Source organism: Leptodactylus fuscus, chromosome 5, assembly GCF_031893055.1.
Source record: "Leptodactylus fuscus isolate aLepFus1 chromosome 5, aLepFus1.hap2, whole genome shotgun sequence".
Taxonomy (NCBI): domain Eukaryota; kingdom Metazoa; phylum Chordata; class Amphibia; order Anura; family Leptodactylidae; genus Leptodactylus; species Leptodactylus fuscus.
In genome coordinates, this window is record NC_134269.1 from 100,432,773 (window position 1) to 100,460,199 (window position 27,427).

The 27,427-nt window shown below is 41.5% G+C and overlaps 1 protein-coding gene across 1 annotated transcript in view; it reads left to right on the forward strand.

Annotated features, from left to right (window-relative positions):
• Nucleotides 1-27,427, forward strand: part of PRRT4 (proline rich transmembrane protein 4) — a 56,238-nt gene that overhangs the window by 12,208 nt on the left and 16,603 nt on the right. The window contains exon 2 of the mRNA XM_075273877.1: nucleotides 15,952-16,940. Within this exon, the coding sequence (XP_075129978.1) occupies nucleotides 16,028-16,940 (913 nt within the window). The 5' untranslated portion in view covers nucleotides 15,952-16,027. The remainder of the gene's footprint in view (nucleotides 1-15,951; nucleotides 16,941-27,427) is intronic.

Here is a 27,427-nt window from a genome sequence, read left to right on the forward strand (position 1 = left end):
ACTGTATAGCAGTAGCAAAAATTGTGGGTGCACGTCACCCCAATATATTCTTTGAATTCCCAGTTAGACAATGGCACTGTATACCAGTAGTAAAAATTGTGGGTGCACATAACCCCCATATATTCTTTGAATTCCCAGTCAGACAATGGCACTGTATACCAGTATTAAAAATTGTGGGTGCACATAACCCCCATATATTCTTTGAATTCCCAGTCAGACAATGGCACTGTATACCAGTATTAAAAATTGTGGGTGCACATAACCCCCATATATTCTTTGAATTCCCAGTGAGACAATGGAACTGTATAGCAGTAGCAAAAATTGTGGGTGCACGTCACCCCAATATATTCTTTGAATTCCCAGTTAGACAATGGCACTGTATACCAGTAGTAAAAATTGTGGGTGCACATAACCCCCATATATTCTTTGAATTCCCAGTCAGACAATGGCACTGTATACCAGTATTAAAAATTGTGGGTGCACATAACCCCCATATATTCTTTGAATTCCCAGTCAGACAATGGCACTGTATACCAGTATTAAAAATTGTGGGTGCACATAACCCCCATATATTCTTTGAATTCCCAGTGAGACAATGGAACTGTATAGCAGTAGCAAAAATTGTGGGTGCACGTCACCCCAATATATTCTTTGAATTCCCAGTTAGACAATGGCACTGTATACCAGTAGTAAAAATTGTGGGTGCACATAACCCCCATATATTCTTTGAATTCCCAGTCAGACAATGGCACTGTATACCAGTATTAAAAATTGTGGGTGCACATAACCCCCATATATTCTTTGAATTCCCAGTCAGACAATGGCACTGTATACCAGTATTAAAAATTGTGGGTGCACGTAACCCCCATATATTCTTTGAATTCCCAGTCAGACAATGGCACTATATACCAGTATTAAAAATTGTGGGTGCACATAACCCCCATATATTCTTTGAATTCCCAGTCAGACAATGGCACTGTATACCAGTATTAAAAATTGTGGGTGCACATAACCCCCATATATTCTTTGAATTCCCAGTGAGACAATGGAACTGTATAGCAGTAGCAAAAATTGTGGGTGCACGTCACCCCAATATATTCTTTGAATTCCCAGTTAGACAATGGCACTGTATACCAGTAGTAAAAATTGTGGGTGCACATAACCCCCATATATTCTTTGAATTCCCAGTGAGACAATGGAACTGTATAGCAGTAGCAAAAATTGTGGGTGCACGTCACCCCAATATATTCTTTGAATTCCCAGTTAGACAATGGCACTGTATACCAGTAGTAAAAATTGTGGGTGCACATAACCCCCATATATTCTTTGAATTCCCAGTCAGACAATGGCACTGTATACCAGTATTAAAAATTGTGGGTGCACATAACCCCCATATATTCTTTGAATTCCCAGTCAGACAATGGCACTGTATACCAGTATTAAAAATTGTGGGTGCACATAACCCCCATATATTCTTTGAATTCCCAGTCAGACAATGGCACTGTATACCAGTATTAAAAATTGTGGGTGCACGTAACCCCCATATATTCTTTGAATTCCCAGTCAGACAATGGCACTGTATAGCAGTATTAAAAATTGTGGGTGCACGTAACCCCCATATATTCTTTGAATTCCCAGTCAGACAATGGCACTGTATACCAGTATTAAAAATTGTGGGTGCACATAACCCCCATATATTCTTTGAATTCCCAGTCAGACAATGGCACTGTATACCAGTAGTAAAAATTGTGGGTGCACATAACCCCCATATATTCTTTGAATTCCCAGTCAGACAATGGAACTGTATAGCAGTAGCAAAAATTGTGGGTGCACGTCACCCCAATATATTCTTTGAATTCCCAGTTAGACAATGGCACTGTATACCAGTAGTAAAAATTGTGGGTGCACATAACCCCCATATATTCTTTGAATTCCCAGTCAGACAATGGCACTGTATACCAGTATTAAAAATTGTGGGTGCACATAACCCCCATATATTCTTTGAATTCCCAGTCAGACAATGGCACTGTATACCAGTATTAAAAATTGTGGGTGCACATAACCCCCATATATTCTTTGAATTCCCAGTCAGACAATGGCACTGTATACCAGTATTAAAAATTGTGGGTGCACATAACCCCCATATATTCTTTGAATTCCCAGTCAGACAATGGCACTGTATACCAGTATTAAAAATTGTGGGTGCACATAACCCCCATATATTCTTTGAATTCCCAGTGAGACAATGGAACTGTATAGCAGTAGCAAAAATTGTGGGTGCACGTCACCCCAATATATTCTTTGAATTCCCAGTTAGACAATGGCACTGTATACCAGTAGTAAAAATTGTGGGTGCACATAACCCCCATATATTCTTTGAATTCCCAGTCAGACAATGGCACTGTATACCAGTATTAAAAATTGTGGGTGCACATAACCCCCATATATTCTTTGAATTCCCAGTCAGACAATGGCACTGTATACCAGTATTAAAAATTGTGGGTGCACATAACCCCCATATATTCTTTGAATTCCCAGTCAGACAATGGAACTGTATAGCAGTAGCAAAAATTGTGGGTGCACGTCACCCCAATATATTCTTTGAATTCCCAGTCAGACAATGGCACTGTATACCAGTAGTAAAAATTGTGGGTGCACATAACCCCCATATATTCTTTGAATTCCCAGTCAGACAATGGCACTGTATAGCAGTATTAAAAATTGTGGGTGCACGTAACCCCCATATATTCTTTGAATTCCCAGTCAGACAATGGCACTGTATACCAGTATTAAAAATTGTGGGTGCACGTAACCCCCATATATTCTTTGAATTCCCAGTCAGACAATGGCACTATATACCAGTATTAAAAATTGTGGGTGCACATAACCCCCATATATTCTTTGAATTCCCAGTCAGACAATGGCACTGTATAGCAGTATTAAAAATTGTGGGTGCACATAACCCCCATATATTCTTTGAATTCCCAGTGAGACAATGGCACTGTATACCAGTAGCAAAAATTGTGGGTGTATATAGCCCCAATTCTATTGCTAGGGGACTTGCAGGGTATTTCTGAGGTGAAGGTGGGGGGGCACACCGTTGGAACGGGGATTTGGGGTGTATATATGGGGTATACGGGAATACACTGTCAGTGTGTTCCATTCAGGATCCTGGGAAAGCTGGGTTGCGGCGATTGAGCCCGTCAGTGCCACGTTACACTGACAAGCTTCTCCCTGGAATTGAAGTTATATGTAAGCCCAATATATTCTTTGAATTCCCAGTGAGACAATGGCACTATATGGCAGTAGCAAAAATAGTGGGTGTATATAGCCCCAATTCTATTGCTAGGGGACTTGCAGGGTATTTCTGGGGTGAAGGTGGGGGGGCACACCGTTGGAACGGGTATCGGGGGTATATATCGGGTATACGGGAATACACTGACAGTGTATTCCATTCAGGATCCTGGGAAAGCTGGGTTGCGGCGATTGAGCCCGTCAGTGCCACGTTACACTGACAAGCTTCTCCCTGGAATTTAGCTCTTATAAGAGCTGTTGGTTGTCTTCTCCTTCCTATCCTAGCCTGTCCCTGCCTACCCAGAATCTAACCCCTAGCTAACTGGACGGAAACCTCCGTCCTCGGTGAATTGCAAGCTCAGAATGACGCGAAGCTGGGCGGCGCTGTTCTTTTAAATTAGAGGTCACATGTTTTCGGCAGCCAATGGGTTTTGCCTACTTTTTTCAACGTCACCGGTGTCGTAGTTCCTGTCCCACCTACCCTGCGCTGTTATTGGAGCAAAAAAGGCGCCAGGGAAGGTGGGAGGGGAATCGAGTAATGGCGCACTTTACCACGCGGTGTTCGATTCGATTCGAACATGCCGAACAGCCTAATATCCGATCGAACATGAGTTCGATAGAACACTGTTCGCTCATCTCTAGTAGGCACGCATATGCTGAGAAGAGAAGATATACTACTGTAGGAGTCCATAGCAGCTAAGGAACAGAAGAAGAAAGAAGGAAGACTTCATAATCATAATCATTAGTTTTCTGTGCGGAGTGATCTTCGCTTGGACTGATGTAGATTCTACAGCCTGGTCGCGATTGGAATGAAGGACTTGCGATAGCGCTCCTTCTTACACCTGGGGTGAAGCAGATGGTCACTTACAGTGCTGCCAAGTCCCATCAAGGTCCCATACATGGGGAAATTCAGTGTGATACAACATCATGGGTAGTACAGTAGTATATAGCAAGAGAGAAACACATACAAGCTCATAGTAGATAGAGAGATACTAGAAGTCATAGCAACTAAAAAAGAAAGAAAAAACTTCAGGATCATTTAGTTCTCTGTGCAAAGTGATAAAGATAATACAGCCCGAGACATATGTTAGTGAACCATTGTATTGCTGCAGGTGTGAGCAAATAAGTGTAAACTTTCAGAATCTATTACCAGACTAATGGTTTTTTGTAGTATAGCAAAATATGAACAACTTTCAAAAAGTTTGTGCTCATAGCAAATTTCTAGCTTCATCTGGATGTTGGCATTTGTCCTCCCCTTAGCAGGTACGCATTCCACCCTAGGCTATATAGCACTACTACCACATATGAAGGTGTACGACATGTGCAAGTATACGACACCTTTATCTTTGATGAGAAGTCCCCTTTCTAACCTATTCAAGCAATGAAACGTCAATGGTTTGTCATAATACATAGTTCTCATATAAGGCCATTGGTGGAATTTAATATTGGCTTTATGTAATTGGAGCTCAAATCCAAATGATCTATACACCTTACATCAGAGCATTGTTGGTTCGCACAGTCATTGATGTCTATGTATGATATTTCAGGAAATCTCTTCATAGTGGAATCTAGAGCAGCAGCTATATAATTTCTTATATAATATAATATATAATTTGTTTAGTGCATAATTTCTTATTAGTAGAGTGAACATTTTAATGGCAAAAGCTCCACAAGAGCCTTGACTCCATTATGTGTACACTACATATAAATAATATGAGAAAAAGAAAATCAGTGCATGGATATTGTAACTGGTCTTACATGTCAAAGAATATATGGTATGTCAGGATGTAGCCACCATATTAAACCACGTCCATTTTAAAGGGGTATTCCCACCTCGCATACTCACCAGTCTTTACTGCTGTAAAATCTTCTTTCTTCCTGGTTTCTTGCATCATTTGGTGGGCGGGGTTTCACATGCAACCTGCCATTTAGCTCCACCCCCAAATTCACGGTAGCTCCGCCCACCCATATTGGACTATGAAATACAGGCAGCAGCAACTCCTTTCTGTGTTACATACAGAGACTGCCTGTCTCTGCCATAATGAACACAATTGAATTAGCTAGCCTGATAACTGGGAGAACAGAAGATGTTCAGAAATGAAAGCAGCTCCTCTCCCCTATCTGAGTGCAGGAAGCTAGGTCACGTGGTGTAGACACAGTCATAGCTAGATACACAGGCACGCTCCCGTGCACTTAGCCCCTCCTCCCTCCCCCCTGAGAGCAGCAGATATATCACTTGACTTTTGAGCAGATAAGTCAAGGGCTGTGTCAACAATGAATTGAATAAAGTATGATAGTGGACAAACAAAGCAGTTTTACTGAAGCAATGTATTTAGGAAAAGTCTTACATTCACATTAACAAGCAGTATAGATAGGATCCTTGTGATGGGACAACCCCTTTAAAGGAAGCCTGGACCTTTCAGATTAGAGGAATTGCTAAGAGGCCTGTCTATGGAACAGCTAGAAAGCCATAGCAGTAGGCTATAGAATGGTTGAGAGGCCCCCTCAAGGAGAAGACACTTATTCTTCTGTCTCACAACTGGCACTTTTAGGGTCTGGTTATATTAGCACCTACTTTAGTAGAAACGGTGATGACCAGTTCATTGCAAATGAGTTATTTGGCTTCCTCATGTATTTCAATTAAGTTTTTTCTATGGTCTTTCAGTCCCAACTATATACAGAGCAAAATAAGATAAATGTTTTTTTTAAAAAAAAAAAAAAACACTTGGACTATAAAATTAGAGAATTATAAGTATACAGACATGGATAAAAACAGAGGATATATATGATGGATGTCATAGTGTCTTAGATCAATAAGGTGCCAAATGTCACAACTAAATGTACCATTTTATTGTTATAAGACAGTTGGTACATGAGGTCACATGTCCAAACAGCCGGATCAACCTCATATAATAAACAAGTGAGGTGTTAGTATTCCTCTGATGACATAAGCAATGTAAGGTTACCTTCACATCTACGTTGGAATCTCCACTTTGAGACTCCATCACAGTGCGCATCCAATATCACCATAAAAAGTCTTTCAAGTCCTACTTATTTGTCTGGAAGAACGAATCCCATTTTATTTAATACCTGACAGACCAGAAAAATGGATAGACCAAACATTATGCGAATATAGTGTCAGATGAGATGACATACATGCCAGGATCTGCATTTGGAGTCTCCATTGCAGACTCTGTCACATTATGAAGACACAAAACAGCATGCAGCACTGCTTTTTCCAGTAGTAGGAAAGATCCCAAAGGACTGCAGTATAAGTGAATGGAGTCCGTCAGGCACTGGTGATGTCCTTGATGTGACAGATCCCTCACAAGTTTGTACTCTCCATTATAACTGGAAGCCACAATGCAGATGTAAACAGAGGCTTAGGATGAAAACCTGATAAATAGCAGGGGATCTTGAGAGATTGCAGCTCTGCCGGATGTGCTCTGCATTGTACTTATGTATTATATTGATGCATGCTTGAGATATGCATATGTTTAGTGGGGAATATTTAAGTGGTGAATGATATTATAAATATGTTTTCTTGAGAGATCTGACAAAATTAAACCACTATACACATAACAAAGGTCAATGAAACCTGCTGACTTTATATATGTGGGAATCTCAACTCTCTGTCCACAAAAGTTGTCAGGAGATAGAAGGTTCATTATGTTGACTTTTATCATTTCTGATCTGATGTTCCCCCAGGAGATATGCCACCACTAAAGGCTTACTTACTTTCAGCAAACCTAGCAGGTTAGGTCATCAATATCAGATTGATGGGGTCTAATACTCAGCACAGCCAGTGTTCAGTGCAGTGCTGCATCCTCTTTACTACTCGCCAAGCACCACAGCGGACATTGTATACAGCTATGCTTGTTATTGTAGCTCAGTTCCATTCATTTGACAAATCAATGCGAATGGATGTTAGACTCCCACTGATATTTTATTGATTATCTATTATAGTGATACATCATCAATATCAGAGTCCTGCAAAACTGAATAACAAGCAATAATCAATAAACGTTTAACTGCATAAGGGTAAGGCTCCACATTGCGGAAATGTAGCTTTTTTTTTTGTTTCAGATTTTGCTGCATTTTTTTGAGCCGAAGTGACGGTTGGATTTAAGAGAAGGGAAACATCTAAGAGCTTCCTTTACATTTACATTCCTTTTGAAGCCTGACTTTGGCTTAAAGAGATTCTACCACTAAATATGTATTTTTTGTGCCTTAGACCTTGGAATAGCCTTTAGAAAGGCTATTCGTCTCTTACCTTTAGACGTGGTCTCCGTGCTGCCGTTCCTTAGAAATACCGTTTTTTACCAGTATGCAAATTAGTTCTCTCGCAGCAATGGGGGCGGGCCCCAGCTCTCAAACTGCGATGGGAGCGTCCCCACTGCTGCCAGAGAAGTGTCTCCAGCGACACCTCCATCTTCAGCTGCATCCTCCCCTTCTCTTGTCGTCTTCCATCTGGGTCAGCTCCGACGCCTGCACAGTCAGCTCTGCCAGTGAGACACTAGTAGAGCCAACTGCGCATGCCAGCCGGCGGCCATTTTTTCGAGGCCGCAATTGCGCGCACATACAGTACGCTCCTCTAAGTCTACGCCAAACAAAAAATGGCGGCCGGCCGGCATGCGCAGTCGTATTGTGTGTCTTCACCCTAAGAGCCATTTTAAGTTATCCAGTTGCCCAGCAATAACAGCAGTGAATGTGCTGTGGATTATTAGTGACGAATTCACACAAAAATCTTCAGCTAAAGTACTGCACCATGCAATCTTCAAAACCCTGTATGCAAGCCATATATAGAGTAGATTTTTTTGCATTTGCTAGGCAATAGGTGAAATCCCCAGGAAAACCATCAAAATCAAGGGCAAAATTGTCATGCACCCTATGGATTTGGTAGAAGATTTTCAGGATCCAAATAACAATAAAAGATTTGACACTTGATTAAGGGTGGTTTTATGTGCTTTACTAATGTCTAGGATACAGAAGTTTCAATGGTTTGTTTGACTACAAACCTATAATCGTGACAAGTCTTACATATGGTGATTTTTTTCAACATGGTGATGAATTTGAAATTCTTACTTGATTAAAAGGATTAAGGTTTTTATGGCCTCAGCCTAGCAAAGGCCATAAATATCTGATCATTGGGGGCTATCAGCTCCCTTAATCCTGGATAGCCCCTGTAAGACACTAACCTGGATTGGTGACGGCTGAGTGCAAGTCCTGGAACGTGGGCGGAAACAGGTTGGGAAACTTTCCCTATAAGAACCCCTGACTGAACCTGCCTAGCGTCAGAGTAACGTCCTTACAAGGGCGCCCCTCACAGGAACCTAAATAGATTCCCTATAATAACCCTACCAATGGGCTGAGATGTAAACAGAGAAAATTGTTGGTTTAAATGTATTATTTAACCATTAGTGACAATATGTTTCCTTATATCAACATCAGTTTATTAACTACCCTAAGGCTGGGTTCACACTGGGTTTCTTGGTCTGCAAGCTGGGGTGGAGGCCGCCTCAGTTTCCGGCCCAAAAAATGGGTAGCTGCAACTTGATGCTGATGCAGTGCAACGGCATCCAGTCGTGCACTCCACTCCGGATTAGGCCCAATGAATGGGTCTAGTCGGGAGGAGGGAGTGTCTTCAGGCGGATTCGCAAAGCGAATCCACTTGAAGAATGAGCATGTCACTTCTTTTTTTTACGGCTCCCATTGATTTCAATGGGAGCCTTCTTTTAGTCAGGATTTTGAGGCAAATGCGGCCTCAAAATCCTGACCAAAAAACTATGTGTGAATTCATCCTAAGGAATTTTAAAGAAAGCTCTTATTTGGCGAAGCAGTGCCCACTTCTGGTGACACACTGCTTTGTGTTTCTGCTTGTATGTCCCGTTTGCTCTGACTATGGATATTTAAGTCCAATAGTTGGGTGGCAAGTTACCAAGTTATTGTAACCATAGCAAACATGCAAGTTTAAGTCATGGAAACAGACAAATGCAGCTGTGCTATACTGATCTGCAACTCCTATTCACTTCTATAGTATGTACTTGTGTCCACCTCAGGCCTGAGAGGCTGAGATGAGAATATCCCTTATTGAGATGTATTAAACAAAATAAATAAAACATATATTGAAAAAGCTAACTACCGTAGTTTCCAAACCGAGTGCAATAATAGGAAGAAATAAATATATTACTAGTGCTGACAATAAAACAGGATGGTAAGTGCAGAACTTGATGACTACCAGCTCTATTCATTGCCCGGGTAGCTGGAACTAAAAGGTTTTTGAGGGCTGTTTACTACTAATTTGCAGAGCAGATCTGGGTCTCCACACAAGCAACATTGTAAAAGAACATTCCACCTCCACCTCCTTCACTTGTGTTATATATTAAATATTTTTCGTCCTTGTGCTTTTCAAACTGAATTCAAATGAGTATGAATCATAGCACTGATGGAGAACTGCAGCCCACACAGCAATTTGTTTTGTGTTACATTGTATGTAACAGGTAGGCAGCATGACACCATACGAGAGGCACGCTTTCACCCACCATATGTGTCATACCCCAAGAATCACATAAAACATTTACGCATACAAGTGTGTCTATTGAATTATTTATGATTTAAATATGTTCCAAGCAATTGACTTAATGCTTTCCAATGGGATGATTCTGCTAGGATCTTTACTCAAAATATGTTCCTGAATGCTTCCATTTATTATAATACAATAGTGACAATAGTACATGTCTTATATTGTCACTTATAGACTTTTAGAACTGGTGATCAATGATGTAAGATGGAAATGACAAAAGCTAGAATATAGGACAGAAAGAAGCTACATCACAATGAATGAATGAATGAATGAATGAATGAATGAATGAATAGTTGCAGCACACCATAGCATATTAAAGGCTGAAAGGGTTTCATTAATAATAATAATAATAATAATAATAATAATAATAATAATAATAAATTTTATTTATATAGCGCCAACATATTCCGCAGCGCTGTACAATTTGTAGGGTTCAAATACAGACAGAAAGATACATTACAAAGAAAGTCATTTCACACAATGGGACTGAGGGGGTGACACAAGAGGTAGCAGGGGCGGTATTGCTTATGCAGAGGTCAACAGTTGTGTCCTTTAACATGTGGATGGAGCTTGGACCTATGAAGTTAGCATGAGATGACATCATATCATGTGGGGAAATGTGGGAGCGGGGACAGAGGAGGGTTAAGGGTTTACGTTAGACATTGTGATAGGCTTGTATGAAAACATGCGTCTTTATTACAGTATGTCGTCATTACAGTAAATCTATATGCAAAAGACTGCGCACAAATAAATAAGAAAGACATATACAGAACACAATGACAAGGGTTTGCAATAGAAAAAACAATTCGGTCTGTCAGCAGCTTGTATGGATGGAAAATGTCCTTTTATTGGAAAAAGCAGTACACCACGTATCGGTCCACACTGAGACCTTTCTCAAGTGCGCTTGAGAAAGGTCCCAGTGTGGACCGATACGTGATGTACTGCTTTTTCCAATAAAAAGGACATTTTCTATCCATACAAGTTGCTGACAGACCAGAGTGTTTATATATATATATATATATATATATATATATATATATATATATATATGAACTAGCCTTCAAATAAAGACACTGGGTGTGTGAACTTAATGGAATATGTATATTTATATATGACCATGAACAAATAAATAAGAGACATACAATAAAAATGCCTAGACATGTGACAGAATACACCTTTCCACCTTACCTAGGATTACTGCATGGATTTATTGTGTATCCATATGCCTACTTGTGTAACCTGTTTCCTTTGATAATAATATACATGTGGAAAAATATCAATAGAATAGTAAAGACCTGACTTTCCATACTATCATAAAAAAACAAAAATAAAAGGTTTTATCGCTGACAGAAATCAGGGTGCCCCTTTAAAAACAGGAAGTTGCTTATAAAAACTAAAAGAAGCTTCATTTTAAAGCATTTGCAACAATAGGTTCCCTAGATCAAAAGCTGTTTAATAGGGAAAATGCCTATAAATACATTGTTTAACTTTGTCCATAGTGACATGAGAAGCTTCTTATGTTCTGACAAGTTCATATGAAGGTTATAAATAAGCCATGAATTCAGGGTCTATGCACAGTGTGAATGTTTGTAATGTACACCAGGATACCATACAACAGCAAATAGCACATATATATATATATATATATATATATATATATATATATATATATAAAGTTGAGATGGAATGTAGATTCTGCTTAGACACATCCTTGCCCTCAGAAATCTGGTGACCTGGTCATGGAGTCTCCAGTCAGATAAGAGTGGAATTCTCCTCTGATCCCATAGTGCCTGTAGATAGCACCTACAGTCCACAACTTCACTAATGTGATAATGTGCAGATAAGGCTTACAGCTCCTCACTTCAGATCCAATGTGGTATAGACGAATGTATTTACAACTTCAGGCCTCATTCACAGGAGCGTATTGAAATACCGGATTTAAAGTTGAATAGAGAAGTTTAGTGTTTTAAAGAAATACAGTATAGTAATAGCATATTAACAAGTTTTGGGTAGAAATATGTTATGCCACACAGAATCTTTCCATCTGTCATAATCCCACTTAGCCAGGTATCAACTACAGATGACCTTTTTTTAATCTTTTTAGGTCCTTGGCATTTTCAAGACCTGTTTGCAGTCGGTGAATGAGTACTTGAATGTTTATATCCATAGAATGAAAACCTTTATGGACCCATTGTGTCTCACAGCTAGAAAGTAGATACCATGTATCCATGCTAGTTAATCATCTATCAGCTGATCAGACTAATACACTAAAGGCGACTATACGCATTAGGTAACTGCTGAACCAACCTGCAGATTTCAGCAACACCAGTCTGCTGTTTAGTGAGTTTGGGGTTTGCCTAACTCCCCCACCTTGGTAGATAGATAAAAAGAGAGTCAACAAGTGGATTTTAACATGCCTGATCCTTTTGTTCTCAATGAATCTCATTGTTAGAATGGCCTGGCTGCTGTTTGAAGTGTCCATATAGCATGTATAGCTGTCAATTGAACACTTGTCCAGCTATTCCTCCTGACCCATCATTCAAGCTCAGCTGAGCATGCATGTGTTTTCCATGTTGAAGGAAGAGTAAGCCACTGTCAGACTCCAACATCTCCAAGTCGTGAGGCCCTATGCACATAGTGCAGAATGTAAATGGCTACAAGGGCTTAGTTTGAGGGGGTGCAGAGGGTGCCTTAAGGGACCTATAAGAACAGGTCTAAAGGGTTCGTGGTGGTCTCACTTGTCACTGGATCCATAAGCCAGACAGTCCATTGGTCACCCTCACCACATGAGGGCTGATTAAATTTCTTTGATCTACTTTCTGAATCCCTTTCATGGCCAGCACTTCGTACATTGTAAATTTGCTCTCTGATGAAATGGAGTGCAAAGATTTATGGAGATTTTTTCTCAAAAGGGGGAAATTAAAATTAAATGGGAGAAAATTGCTGTGGGGGGCCAAGCTGGACTTTTGCTGGTTTGGCTGACTTTTCCCTTCACTTTTGAGAACACATGCACTCTTGGCTACAGTGAGCACGTATGTGTAGGGGAATGGGGAAGTAGGTATATAAAGTGTGGGGCCAAACTAAAACACTAACAAAAAGATGAGAGAGAGAGAGAGAGAAAAAGATAAAGAGAGATTTTAGCTGCTTCTGCTTAAGGCTAAAGCCCCATGTTGAGTTTTACAGTACCTGCAAAGGGAATGGGATTCTGGCTAATCCTATCTACATATTGTGGAAAAAGAAAATGTGGTGGAAAAGCTGTGATTTAAAAAATGTCCGTGTTTTTGAAAATTTCGGCGTGTCATTTATATCTACGGTAACGTTGGCATTTTCCCTATAGGTGTAATAAGGGCAGAAAATCTTCAGAAAAAACAATGTGTTTCCGCTGCATTTTTTTCCACAGTGCTTTTTTTTTTTTGATGCGTTTCGCTACTTGGGGTCTGAACCTCATTGAGGGTTGCCTACATTTGAAAATTTTAGCCCCTTTTTTTTAGCTGAAACAAAGCAAAGCACTTGAAAATAAAAGGAATTTACATAAAAGAGGACACTGTTACATTAGTACTCCAGGGAGGAAGAGGTAAGTGACACTGCAACTTTCTTTTTGCCTTTCTGTGAAACCCGGTGTCAAACAGTTCCCCTCAGGCTGTGCACTGAAGATTTCTTTCAAGGCCCAGAACTGCATTCAAAATTCTGCTGGCTCATACCAGAATCTGTCAGCTAAGACTCTTAACAGATAATCTCCTAGAAATCAATGCTCTCTGTGTAACCAGATTCTAAAGACCTCTTTACATGTCCCTATTATCAGGCAAATTATCAGGACTAGTGTTGTGTGGTGAGGACACTTGTTCCCGATCATTGCCCCATGTATACTGGGCAGAAATCAACTGGTAAGCAGGCAAACTCTTGTTGGATGTCTTGTCTTCTGCACAGATGGTAGATCATTGGCAGCACATGTGTAACCAGAGGATGAGCTGTCAACCAGAACGTAAATGAACAGGCATGCCAACAATCTTTCATTGTTTCATGATTAGTGCGACACTTCAGTACACTCATTACACACTATTGCTAGTTCATCAGCACTGACCTTGAAAAAGGTCCTTAAAGAGGACCTTTCATGTCCACAGGCTCAAGCGGTTTTATGTATCGCTAGAAAGCCGACAGCGCGCTGAATTCAGCACACTGTCGGCTTTCCTGTTATGTGCTCCAGGGCTGGAGATATCGATGTCGTTGCTGATCCTTGCCCATTGTCAGAAGCCAATCAGTTTCTCACTACACCACATTGCTGTAAAAAGTATGTTGCAAGGACTAACCTTGGCTTAAAGGGATTCTACCATTAAAATACATTTTTTTCTCGTTGACACGTAGGAATAGCTTTAAGAAAGGCTATTCTTTTCCTACCTTTAGATGTCTTCTCCGCACCACCGTTCCGTGGAAATCCTGTTTTTTTGTTCGTATGCAAATGAGTTATTTCGCAGCACTGGGGGTGGGCCGCAGCGCTCAAACAGCACTGGGTGTGTCCCCAATGCTGCGAGAGAACTCTCCAGCGACACCTCCATCTTCTTCAGGAACGTCCTCTTCACACGTTTTTTGCGTGGTCAACCTTCTAGGCCTTGGGCAGAGCCGACTGCGCATGTCCACGGTCACAAGAAAAATGGCCACTTACACAGTAAGTAAGCCGCCATTTTCTTGTGGCCTGTGAGAATGCGCAGTCCGCGTGAAGAGGACGTTCCTGAAGAAGATGGAGGCGTTGCTGGAGAGTTCTCTGCCAGCATTGAGGACGCCTCCAGTGCTGTTTGAGCGCTGGGGCCCGCCTCAAATGCTACGAGAGAACTCATTTGCATACTGGCGAAAAATGGTATTTCTACGGAATGGCAGCGCAGAGAAGACATCTAAAGGTAGGAGACGAATAGCCTTTCTTAAGGCTATTCTGATGTGTCAACGGGAAAAAAATGTGTTTTAATAGTAGAATCCCTTTAATGTAAATCACCTTAACAATCTTAGTACTTAAAATGAACAACCAGAGTTTTGAGCTGAGAAACCTGAAAATTTGTGACCACCATACAAAACCACATTAAAGAGAGTCTGTCACCAAAACCCAGAATATTAACCCTTGCAGACAGATAAGTTAGGTTCACCTGAATCAAACAGTGTTTCACCTAATGAATTGGTGCTTTTATTGTCAAGATATTGTTGCGTTTGTCAATTATGCAATAAGCTCTTTTAAGCAATGAGGGCGTGGTCGCTTATCTCTTTGGCGTAATGGCAATGCCCCGATTGCGTCAAAGAGCTAATTTGCATATTGACCTAAACAGCAATATCTCAGCAATGAAGGAAGTAATTCACAAAGGGTGAATTGATGGTTTCTGATGATAGACTCCCTTTGACCTTACACAGCATGTTTATCACATAGAGTGAGACTGAGGCCCCACAAGACGAAACACAGCGCTAAAACGCTGCGGGAAAAAACGCGTCGAGAACGCATTGCGGTTCTTCCTGCAGCGCTTTGAACAGAAAGTTCACAGAGTTTTCCTCCGCTGACTTTCTATTACCATTATATCTACGGGAAAGCCGCCAGCGTTTCCGTAGATATAATTGACATGCTGCGATTTCCAAAACCGCGGGAGTTTTGGAAATCGCAGTGTGTCCACACTGCAGTTTGAAACGCAAAGTGGGTATGGGATTTGCATGAATCCCATTTACTTTGTAGATGCTGCAAAATGCTGCGATTTTTCCCGAGGCGTTTCCAGCCTGTGGGGCCTTGGCCTAAGGGAATAAGCTGCCTTGACAAGCCTCTGGTAATACTCTATCAGGCTAATCCTTGTTTTCATGAGCGCCAGTCATCACCAGTCATGCTGGGATCCAGCAATTATTATCAAATACTGTACATTTGCCCATTTGTTGTGCCCCCCATTACTTCAGACAGTTTTCTATATGTAATAGTGCTTCTGGTTGTTATGACCAAATCATTTCCAAAATCAGAAAATTCTTTTTCAGCTAGTACATGAAGTATTGACATACAGCAAAATAACCTCTCTTGTCATGTATGTTTCACTGTATTTTATTTTCTTGCCTTTTAGTTTCTGCTGTCAAAGGAAAGTAAAGCCACGGTGACATTGTGCTTGTCTGGTAGATGTTGTTACAAGAAGAAACATCATGGGTTTATCATACTGCACATCGATAAACATTATCCTATTGGCATGTATACACCTGAGCCTCCAGGAGTTGGTAGCACCCACTGACCAGCCCTCACTGGCAGATGAAGAGTTGATTATGCTGTATACTAGCTCCCCGGCTGGTCTTGCCCTAGAGACAGGATACCCTCCTTCAGTGGCACCAACATGGTCTAATGATAATGAAGATCTTTTTTATGAAGAAAGTCACACCGACATGGATTTGTTCGGTGTTCCAACCTATAATATGCCAATTCTAGAATCCAATCAACTTCAGGTTGATATGTTGTTACTTGACAAGAGCCCAGGTACAGATGACTATGTGCAGACTCTAACTTTCAGTGGTGAGGTAACAGACACACAGCTGACAGAGGTGGCCACTGTAGAACCTCCAACAGTGCCTCTTGTGACAGACTCCTATGGATCACCATCTCCATGGCCTGAGCTCTTTTCACAGTTACCCTTTACACCCATCTTTACTACCATTGTTAATTTCCTAACAGAACCCGTGCATGAGACTGAGACCTCCTTAGAAAAAACCTTATTACCATTACTTGAAGAGGAAGATGAATCACCTGTACGTACAACTGTTGTAAGTAGCACTGAACCTGAGACTGATGTGTCTGCAGACCCTTCACTGCCATACATCTGGAGTATAAGTGAGCAAGCAGTGACTGATTCTTGGGCACAAGAAGATAAACCCACTGAAGCATTGTCTTCTGAAGTGCCCCCTAAGGAAAGTTACTCAGGTGAAGTAATAGCCACCGAAGATGCGCCATTTGTTGTGTCTGATGTGATTCCTGATGAGATCTTAGAAGATTCTGCAGAGAAAGATGTCCTTTCAACAGATAAAGAAGAATTTATCTTGGCATCAACAATGACAGTAAACATCACTGGTAAGAGACGCATTGTTATATTTAAGATAAAGGGAAGATTTACTTGTGTGTTTTAAGTGAATGGGAAAGAGTTTGTTTAGACTCATTGAACACATCTTAGAATTGCATGCACCCAACCCTGCCAAAATATATTTCCTAATAAATTATTATTACAAGATCCACCACCCTATTGCAACACAGTTACTCCAAGTCAACTTTTGTTTGTTAATACAGTCTGTTATTTTTACAATATGGCAGTATTGAATATCCTAGCCTGTCCTGAGTCCTAACATCACTGATTTGTAATATAATCTGGGAACCATACATTTACCTTTTAGGGCCCCTTCACACGGCGTATACGCTCACTGCTTTGGAGCATGTAAACGTTCCGTAGCAGCGGCGTCTAAAGCACTTCCCATTGTTTTCTATGGGAGCCGGCAGACTCGCGCTCCCCATAGAAATGAATGGAAAAAGCAGCCCATTCATTTCTATGGCGAGCGCGCGTATGCCGGCTCCCATAGAAATCAATGCGATCTGCTTTTAGACGCCGCTGCTACGGAACGTTTACACGCTCCAAAGCAGTGAGCGTATATGCCGTGTGAAGGGGCCCTTAGAGGGATAACTCTACCCAGTACTTTTTTCAATCCTTTCAAGTATTCTTGACAAGGGATTATTATAATACAGGATCAGAGTAGAGGAAGTGAGTAATATTTGACTGTTTTAATAAGCTCATTTACAATATACCCCCAAAAATGGGTGAATATAGCCTATTATATACTTGTTCTACAATGTCATTGGTGCTTTTAGTACTTGCATAGTTACGGCTCTCATGCATAGACTATTAATTTGCAGTTTTTATGAACTTTTTTTTGCATAGTATAGACCTTTAAAAAGTAAATGCTTTGTGTTAATGGTCTGCCTATGAGTAAGCTTTAAACTAGCAATACCTTACAAAAGGCAAAGTCTGTTATTAGGGCCCAGGTGGATAAAAGTGTCACACATAAGTGCAACCTTCAACTGCTGTAGAAACAAACCTTTAGAATAAACAGGGTTTTTGTCACTGTACAGTACCAAACTATTCCAATACTTATCCTGTTTGGCAAAATTACAGCCTAAATCTTTCCATTCATGAAAATATGCAGTTTTGCCAAAAGACAAAAGTAATGGAATTATTTTGACTAACTTGGCCTACCATTTATGAACGTCTTCATTGGGTTTTTGAAACTATAGGGACGAAACTCTAGTATTGTCTCCTAAGGGATAGTGTTGTGCTTTCCTATAGTCAGTCATATTCTAAGATTGACACCGCTATGGCCTCAAAATTAGGAGTGATAGGCATCTCATAACGAGTGCTCCCCTGCTTTTGCTCTGCTCACTCTCTCTATAACGCTACCAGTCCTTGTGCTGAGAATGTGCTGTTGGTATTTGGTGGGGTTTAAGGATAAAAGACCTATCAGATTGGTGGGGGTAGTGGGATTCTTTCTCTATAACGCTACCAGTCCTTGTGCTGAGAATGTGCTGTTGGTATTTAGTGGGGTTTATGGATAAAAGACCTATCAGATTGGTGGTGGTAGTGGGATTTTGTAGTAAGTGTTCATGAGCATATACCATTGTGAAGAGGTCCATTTGCATATTACTATGGGTTCTTCCCTTCTTACAGGATATTCTGTTATAAACTCATTGCTATCTATACATGTATTACTTATTTGACCCTAATAATTGTAGCTTTACAAAGATATTTACAGATATAATGCAATGATTATGTATCTTTACATAAGAATGTATATAATGTTGTACTATCAGCTTCTATGAACATAAAGGCTTAGGAAAATGACCACATACTGTAGCAAAAATCATCCTATGACACTATTTCTTGCTCAATGTAAATTCTGAGTATAGTATTAAGGTATTGCTGAAATAAAAGTATAGGGATCAATTCACACATGTATGCTACATCTTCCTATTGATTGAACCAAGCAACTGATGTAACTAACATTCCCCTGGGCATCTTGTCTAGTGGGAAAATGCCCCCCTTATTTGTTCAGCCTGTTCCTATACACAGATGTTTTTTCTACACAGTGTGTGAATGGAGGTGGTTATTGCTGTGGTGTGTAGTGGGGGAGGTGGAGGTTGTATTAGTGGGGGAGGCTTACACTCTTCCAGAATGTCTACTTTATATAAACATGACCTCTGCAGGTGTATACAATAGGTCTATGAAAGGGGAGTATGGGTGGGGGTTGTTGGCATCTGTTCAGAATACTAACCTGAGGGTGTCGATGCATACCTAGCATATACTGAATACATGAGGGATGGTGTAATTGTGAATTTAGTAAAAATGTATGTATATTGAACAGCAGTAAGATGTTCGGCTTTATTAAACTGTGTGTCTTCTACGACACAGTATATATGTCCTGTGTGGATGATGGTAGGACACCAGTCTGTGTTTGTGTTTCACACAGTTGGTATCGCAGTGCAGCGGGGCAGCAGAGGAAGCGAACTGCGTTGTGTATCTTGCCATTGTTTAGAGTGAGCAGGAATAGCTAGCTCGCCGTATTCTATCAGTGGTGCTGAAACCTATTGTATAAGCTGTAACATGGCTGTTGCTATGATGCTGTAGCATTGGTTAAATATAACCGACATATAGAAGCGCACAAATCCTTCCCTCTGCTCATCTATATTCTAGCCAGGTAGTAACATATTACCCAGCATCCTTCCTGTTACTGCTGTTTTCTCATTGAAAATTCTGCAGGCACTTATTTACCTCAGTAACCTCCAAACACCATCAAGGAACGTAGAACCGTAACATCACATCTAATAACCTTCTGACAATAATGGTTTAGTGCATTGCTTACCCATTTTCTTAGATATTTCGTTATTTTCAGTCATTCCACAGAAGACAAGCAAGCATATATAATAAAGAGGGAATATAACCAAGTTCATTTAATATCTAGTTATTATTTGTTCATAACTGAGAATATGTGTCAGATTTTTATCATCTCCTTAGCTTACGTGTACACCTTGGCACAAGTACCCGAGGACATGTCACTGATACCCTCTTGCTTCCATTTGATACCGTACCACATAATAGAACTGAATTATCGTCCGGCGTATGCTGATAAGTAAAAAATTAATGAGCTACTCTATGACAAGTCTCTAAAATCCTTTATTAAGATGACGACCACATTGTGCGGTATCATTCATCATCTGTATTTGTTCCTAGTATCATGGTAAGATTAGAAATTAATATTCCAACCATGGAAAAAGCAGTTATTATATTTTACAAGAGATAGATTTGTGTGAAAATGTCCAGCTGGTCACAGACAGATTCATCTTATGCCAGATGAGCTGCACAGCTCTGCAAAGGGAAATTTCAGCAGTAATGGCTACAGGCTGTCATTGCTTATACAGAATGTACTATACATATGAGATTAATATTACCTGAACCTGCCATGTTCGCAGGACTGACCAACCAGCCAATTTAATTACATATTTTGCTGAGGTTTGTTGGTGGGGAATGAAGGGCATGGTAAATGTCAACATTTCGTTGCTTTCAAGGGAATTATATTGGAAACCAGAGGTATAGTGCAATGCCTTATTAGGGTCCATTCACACTGATTTTTTGGCGCTGATTTTGACGCTGAATCCGCATCAGAATCCACATGGAAAAAACGCCTCCCCATAGAGTTCTATGGGTCCCGCTCACTTTATTTCTCCACTCACTGAATTTTTCCGCTAGCAGAAAAAAAGCTTCCTTCAGGCGGATTCTGACTGCAAAAACCAGTGTGTGTGTGTGTGTGGGGGGGGGGGGATCCACATCCCAGATTTAGGCATGGATTTGGGCGCAGAATTGGCAAAAAGCGCGCGGAAAAACCACTAGCGGTTTTATCAAGGTCCATACACTATGCGGGGGGGAAAACCAAAAACTAAAAAAGACTCAAAAAATGCTCCAAAAACCACTTCAGGCCAGGGCCCCACTGACTGGGAACACCGCGATTTAACCACGGCGGAAACACTGCGGTAAAAATCGCGGCGTTTTACAGTACTTGCAAAGTGGATTGGATTCATATGAATCCCATGCCCACTTTGCGGAGAAAATCGCAGCATGTCAATTATATCTACAGAAACGTTGGCGGCTTTCCTATAGATATAGTTGTAAGTGTCTATAAGAACAGTTCATATTTTACGTGTTGGTAAAAAAAATAGTTGATGGTTATCTCAAATACTAAGGCAAACCTGCTGATTGTGAATCATTGTTCCTATATAGTTTGTGTAGGGATATTTTATAATAAGTTTATTATTACTGTTCTGTATACTTCACGTGGATTATTGTTACTACATAGCATGTGTAGTTTATCCTCATAGTAGCTGTAGCTTATTGTTATAGTTTGTATATATAGTTTCTGTAGCCTATTGGTCCCACATAGTTTGTTTAGTTTATATTTATTGTATAGTATTTATATTACTATATAAATTGGATAGTTTAGATTTACTATATAGTATATTTGGCTTATCATTCTTATTGATATTGTATAGTAATATAGATCCAACACCTACTGGAGGATCCCCGGCCTGCTGGACGATGCGCTTAATTTGTGATAAGATACATGTCTTCTTATAAATGAAAAGGAACCTGCGGCAATCCATGCTCCTAGAATGAAATCTATGCCAGATTTCACTCATCATTTACACAGAACACTGTTCTAAATGAAGATAAATCTGCTGATGGCCTTTCCCGCACCACTTCCAAGCCAGGTTCACCTTTCGGGAATTGGCATGGGTGTGGGGCATTGATAAATCTCATAGACTGACTTTTCTTTTAAAGATGTTTTAGATGTACTGACCATTGCTGTGTAGGTTTCTTCACTCTAGAGAGATGGCGTCCCTTATGGTGGAGTCCTTGTGGCTCCCATTTAAGTGATATAATAAGTTACAGTGACAACAACATACATTAATTCACTCATTCATTTGAGACGTGTTTCTATGCATGTATGCCTTTGTATTAGAAAAAATAAGAGGATAGAACATTAAGCATAACCAAGATTATCAGCATTGGAAAGACTAGCAAATATTGGATGGGATATTAAAATAATATGTGTGCCCTATAATAATGTGACAATAAGGGGGTTACAGTCATCACTGCACTATCCATGTTCTGTTCCCAATACATCCAGGATGAGGCATACAGTATTAATGTGATTATTACAAGATGATTGTTTGCTGCCGCTGAAAATAAACTCACTATTAGATTAGTTGGTTGGCAGATAGACTTTGTATACAGTAATCACATTTAGCGCACCATAATATAGTTCTGACTCACTAATTAAAGGACATAAGGCCTGATCCTTTATCAATCTGACATTGCCACCACAGTGACACACACTGACAAGACCTATGACCCATTGATCTGTCCAGGAAACATGGGATCTCATGTTATTACAAAGAATGGAGAGGGCTAGTGCAGGTAATATGGACAGAGTTATCTGCAGATGGGTATTATGAAGACAGGAATGAAAGGATTGCAATGTTTTCAAGTCCCGGGGGCAAATGAAACACTGACAGACTGGGGGTCACTGTCCATCCCTGGGTGAATTTATGCTTTGTGGAGTTAAGTGAGGAATGGTCTGAATTGTTTCCTGGGGGGAGGTGGAAAGAATGGAACTCAATTGCTCCAAAGCAAACACAGACACATTTACCAAGTAGACACAGTCAATAAACAATAGAAGGTGGCCAGGAACCAGATTTGTGAATGAAGAGGGTGTGGACCTATGTTTACTGTCATGTTACATATAGGTGAATTTAAGTGTGCTGCAATGAAACCTGCCCATCCAGATGTCTGATTTATTATCAGTTTTGATTTTATTTTTTATTTTTTTCTGTATTGAAAGTGATATCTATTTTCTTTAAAAATCCTCTTCTGTTCCATCATAGCTTGTTCAAACATTGCAGTTAATAAAAAACTGGACCAGACCATTGTGCTAGAACCATGAGTAACAAAAAAATAAACTATGACTACATACATAAACATCTTGCAAGACAGTGAAGAAAATAAGCAATATAGGGGTGTAAGCAGAAAGTGCTGGGCTTCATGCCAGACTTTTGAATGGCCCCAAGCATGGATCCCTTGAGAGCAGACCCCAGCCCATACTCCAGATCAGATGGGAAAAAAATAGGCATTTACTTACCTCCACATTCTCATATCTCTATTGTCCAGCAAGCAATCTCCCAATGTCACCCAGAGTCACAAAATCTCCAGGACCTTGAATGCTGAGTCCTGAAGTGAGGATATGGCAACTGCTACCTCTAAAGTTATGCCAATGGCAACGTATTTAGTAAAATATGCCATACTAGTTGTGGCAAACACCCTTAATGCTAAAGCCCCACCTAGCGGGCCACAGGCAAAAAGCACTGCAGGAAAAATCAGAGTTTTACTCTGTGGACTTTCTGCAATGGTTTTCGAAATCGTAGTATTTCCGCTGCACATGTGTTTCCACAATGTGTAGATGGGATTCACTAGATCCACTTGGCAGGGACTGTAAAATGTCAAACCGTGGCGTTTACACCACATGGGGCCCCAGCCTAAATTATTATTCACACCCCTGTAACGGATTTTATACAGCGCCACTGTATTGCAAATTCCATATGTCACATACATCTTGCTAAATTATATGTATGCAATAAGTAGGGGACTAGAGGAACTAACTACACATGGTTTGTTTGAAGTCTGCTACCATTGAGGCACATACGTTGACACAAAATGATGGGGTACTTTTATTCAGGACTATTTGCAATGTTGCTTCATTTTTTATTTTTCCAATGGAGCACTAAAATGGTAGCACAGTATATATACCCATTAATGCCCAGTATGTCAGTGTATCCCAAATAGATGCATATTATGATTTATTTCTTAAGGTGGTCTAGGCTGGTTTTAAGGTGCTGCAATGCTGAGAATCCAGTCCAACAAGTTAATTCTTTCTTGTTGCAAGCTTTATTCTAAAGATAATCAGAGCAGGAAATTGACAACTATTACTTAAATTGCCATTGTCTATTAATTGCTTTATAGCATGTTTAGAGCATGTTTTTGGCCACCCGTTTACTGAATCCAAATAAAATTTTTGTAAATGGATGGTAGACGAAAAATAAAAGGCATTCATTTGCATGGGTTTCTTTGTTTTTAAAAAAAACCGAATTGATCTATTGTCCTTTTTTTTTACATTAGCCTGAAAATTTGAAAAAAAATCTGTGCTTGCTAAGGGATTTTTTTGGCTCACCCAAGTCTGCCAATCTGCACTAATCTGAAAAATCTCATACATACAGTCACTACTAGAATAAAGCAGTGTGCAGTAAAATGACTGGGAAGAAAGAGGGAAGGGGACATGCAAAAGAAAGGAGTGGAGGAAACACTTGTGCAAGTACTAACAATAAGAATGTGGGTGGCAACAACAACATTACTTCTGGTGTTGGCGGCTCTGTCAGTACTGTTTTACGTCTTGAGAATGAAGGTGATGTTTTTGTTTACTTCACTCTTTCATCTTAAGAATATGCAAATCTGTCTCCCAAGATGTAAACAGGGAGACAGTGCCTCTGTTATGCTGCCCTCTATAGCAAGCACCCTGAACAACATGCCCGACTTCCCAGAAGCCTTCACTGCATGATGCGAGGTTATAACTAGAGATGAGCGAACACTAAAATGTTCGAGGTTCGAAATTCGATTCGAACAGCCGCTCACTGTTCGAGTGTTCGAACGGGTTTCGAACCCCATTATAGTCTATGGGGAACATATACTCGTTAAGGGGGAAACCCAAATCCGTGTCTGGAGGGTCACCAAGTCCACTATGACACCCCAGGAAATGATACCAACACCCTGGAATGACACTGGGACAGCAGGGGAAGCATGTCTGGGGGCATAAAAGTCACTTTATTTCATGGAAATCCCTGTCAGCTTGCGATTTTCGCAAGCTAACTTTTCCCCATAGGAATGCATTGGCCAGCGCTGATTGGCCAGAGTACGGAATTCGACCAATCAGCGCTGGCTCTGCTGGAGGAGGCGGAGTCTAAGATCGCTCCACACCAGTCTCCATTCAGGTCCGACCTTAGACTCCGCCTCCTCCGGCAGAGCCAGCGCTGATTGGCCGAAGACTGGCCAAGGCAGAGCCATCTGATGTAGCAGAGCCGAGTGTGCATAAGGGTTCTAGTGCACCCTCGGCTCTGCTACATCTGATGTAGCAGAGCCGAGTGTGCACACTCGGCTCTGCTATATCAGATGGGCTGACCGTCACATCAGATGTAGCAGAGCCGAGTGTGCCGGTCAGCCCATCTGATATAGCAGAGCCGAGTGTGCACACTCGGCTCTGCTACATCTGATGTAGCAGAGCCGAGTGTGGATATAGGAATCCATAGGAATGCATTGGCCAGAGTACGGAATTCGACCAATCAGTGCTGGCCCTGTTGGAGGAGGCGGAGTCTAAGATCGCTCCACACCAGTCTCCATTCAGGTCCGACCTTAGACTCCGCCTCCTCCGGCAGAGCCAGCGCTGATTTGCCGAAGGCTGGCCAAGGCAGAGCCATCTGATGTAGCAAAGCCGAGTGTGCATAAGGGTTCTAGTGCACCCTCGGCTCTGCTACATCTGATGTAGCAGAGCCGAGTGTGCACACTCGGCACTGCTATATCAGATGGGCTGACCGTCACATCAGATGTAGCAGAGCCGAGTGTGCCGGTCAGCCCATCTGATATAGCAGAGCCGAGTGTGCACACTCGGCTCTGCTACATCTGATGTAGCAGAGCCGAGTGTGGATATAGGAATCCATAGGAATGCATTGGCCAGAGTACGGAATTCGACCAATCAGTGCTGGCCCTGTTGGAGGAGGCGGAGTCTAAGATCGCTCCACACCAGTCTCCATTCAGGTCCGACCTTAGACTCCGCCTCCTCCGGCAGAGCCAGCGCTGATTTGCCGAAGGCTGGCCAAGGCAGAGCCATCTGATGTAGCAAAGCCGAGTGTGCATAAGGGTTCTAGTGCACCCTCGGCTCTGCTACATCTGATGTAGCAGAGCCGAGTGTGCACACTCGGCACTGCTATATCAGATGGGCTGACTGGCACATCAGATGTAGCAGAGCCAAGTGTGCACACTCGGCTCTGCTACATCAGATGTAGCAGAGCCGAGTGTGCACACTCGGCTCTACTACATCAGATGTGCACACTCGGCTCTGCTATATCAGATGGGCTGACCGGCACATCAGATGTAGCAGAGCCGAGTGTGCACACTCGGCTCTGCTACATCTGATGTAGCAGAGCCGAGTGTGGATATAGGAAGCCATAGGAATGCATTGGCCAGCGCTGATTGGCCAGAGTACGGAATTCGACCAATCAGCGCTGGCTCTGCTGGAGGAGGCGGAGTCTAAGATCGCTCCACACCAGTCTCCATTCAGGTCCGACCTTAGACTCCGCCTCCTCCAGCAGAGCCAGCGCTGATTGGCCGAAGACTGGCCAAGGCAGAGCCATCTGATGTAGCAGAGCCGAGTGTGTATAAGGGTTCTAGTGCACCCTCGGCTCTGCTACATCTGATGTAGCAGAGCCGAGTGTGCACACTCGTCTCTGCTATATCAGATGGGCTGACCGGCACACGGTGTAGTTGAGCAGAACTGGCTCAGCACTGCTAAGTCTCTGCATTCCCATAGGAATGCATTGGCCAGCCTTCGACCAATCAGCGCTGGCTCTGCCGGAGGAGGCGGAGTCTAAGGTCGGACCTGAATGGAGACTGGTGTGGAGCGATCTTAGACTCCGCCTCCTCCAGCAGAGCCAGCGCTGATTGGTCGAATTCCCTACTCTGGCCAATCAGCGCTGTCCAATGCATTCCTATGGGAAAAAGTTTATGTCACAAAAATCACAATTACACACCCGATAGAGCCCCAAAAAGTTATTTTTAATAACATTCCTACCTAAATAAAGGTTATCCCTAGCTATCCCTGCCTGTACAGCTATCCCTTTCTCTAAGTCACAAAGTTCACATTCTCATATGACCCGGATTTGAAATCCACTATTCGTCTAAAATGGAGGTCACCTGATTTCAGCAGCCAATGACTTTTTCCGATTTTTTTTTATGCCTCCGGTGTCGTAGTTCCTGTCCCACCTCCCCTGCGCTGTTATTGGTGCAAAAAAAGCGCCAGGGAAGGTGGGAGGGGAATCAAATTTTTTTGGAGTTTGCCTCGTGATCGATTCGAATCAAACACATCGAACAGCCTGATATCCGATCGAACATGTGTTCGATAGAACACTGTTCGCTCATCTCTAGTTATAACCAAATCAATTTCTCAGCTACGGACGGCACCGTTTCTGTCTCTTTGGACTTCATCAGCGCAGCCTAGAGAGAATTGATTTGGTTTAAGTGAGAGGCTGAGAGACCAGATTGTCGGGATAACGTCTATCCTTAGGGAGAGACCACATTCTCAGGTGTGTGGAGACTTATACAGCCATAGTTGCTCCATAGTTGCTATAGAGGGCAGCATAACAGA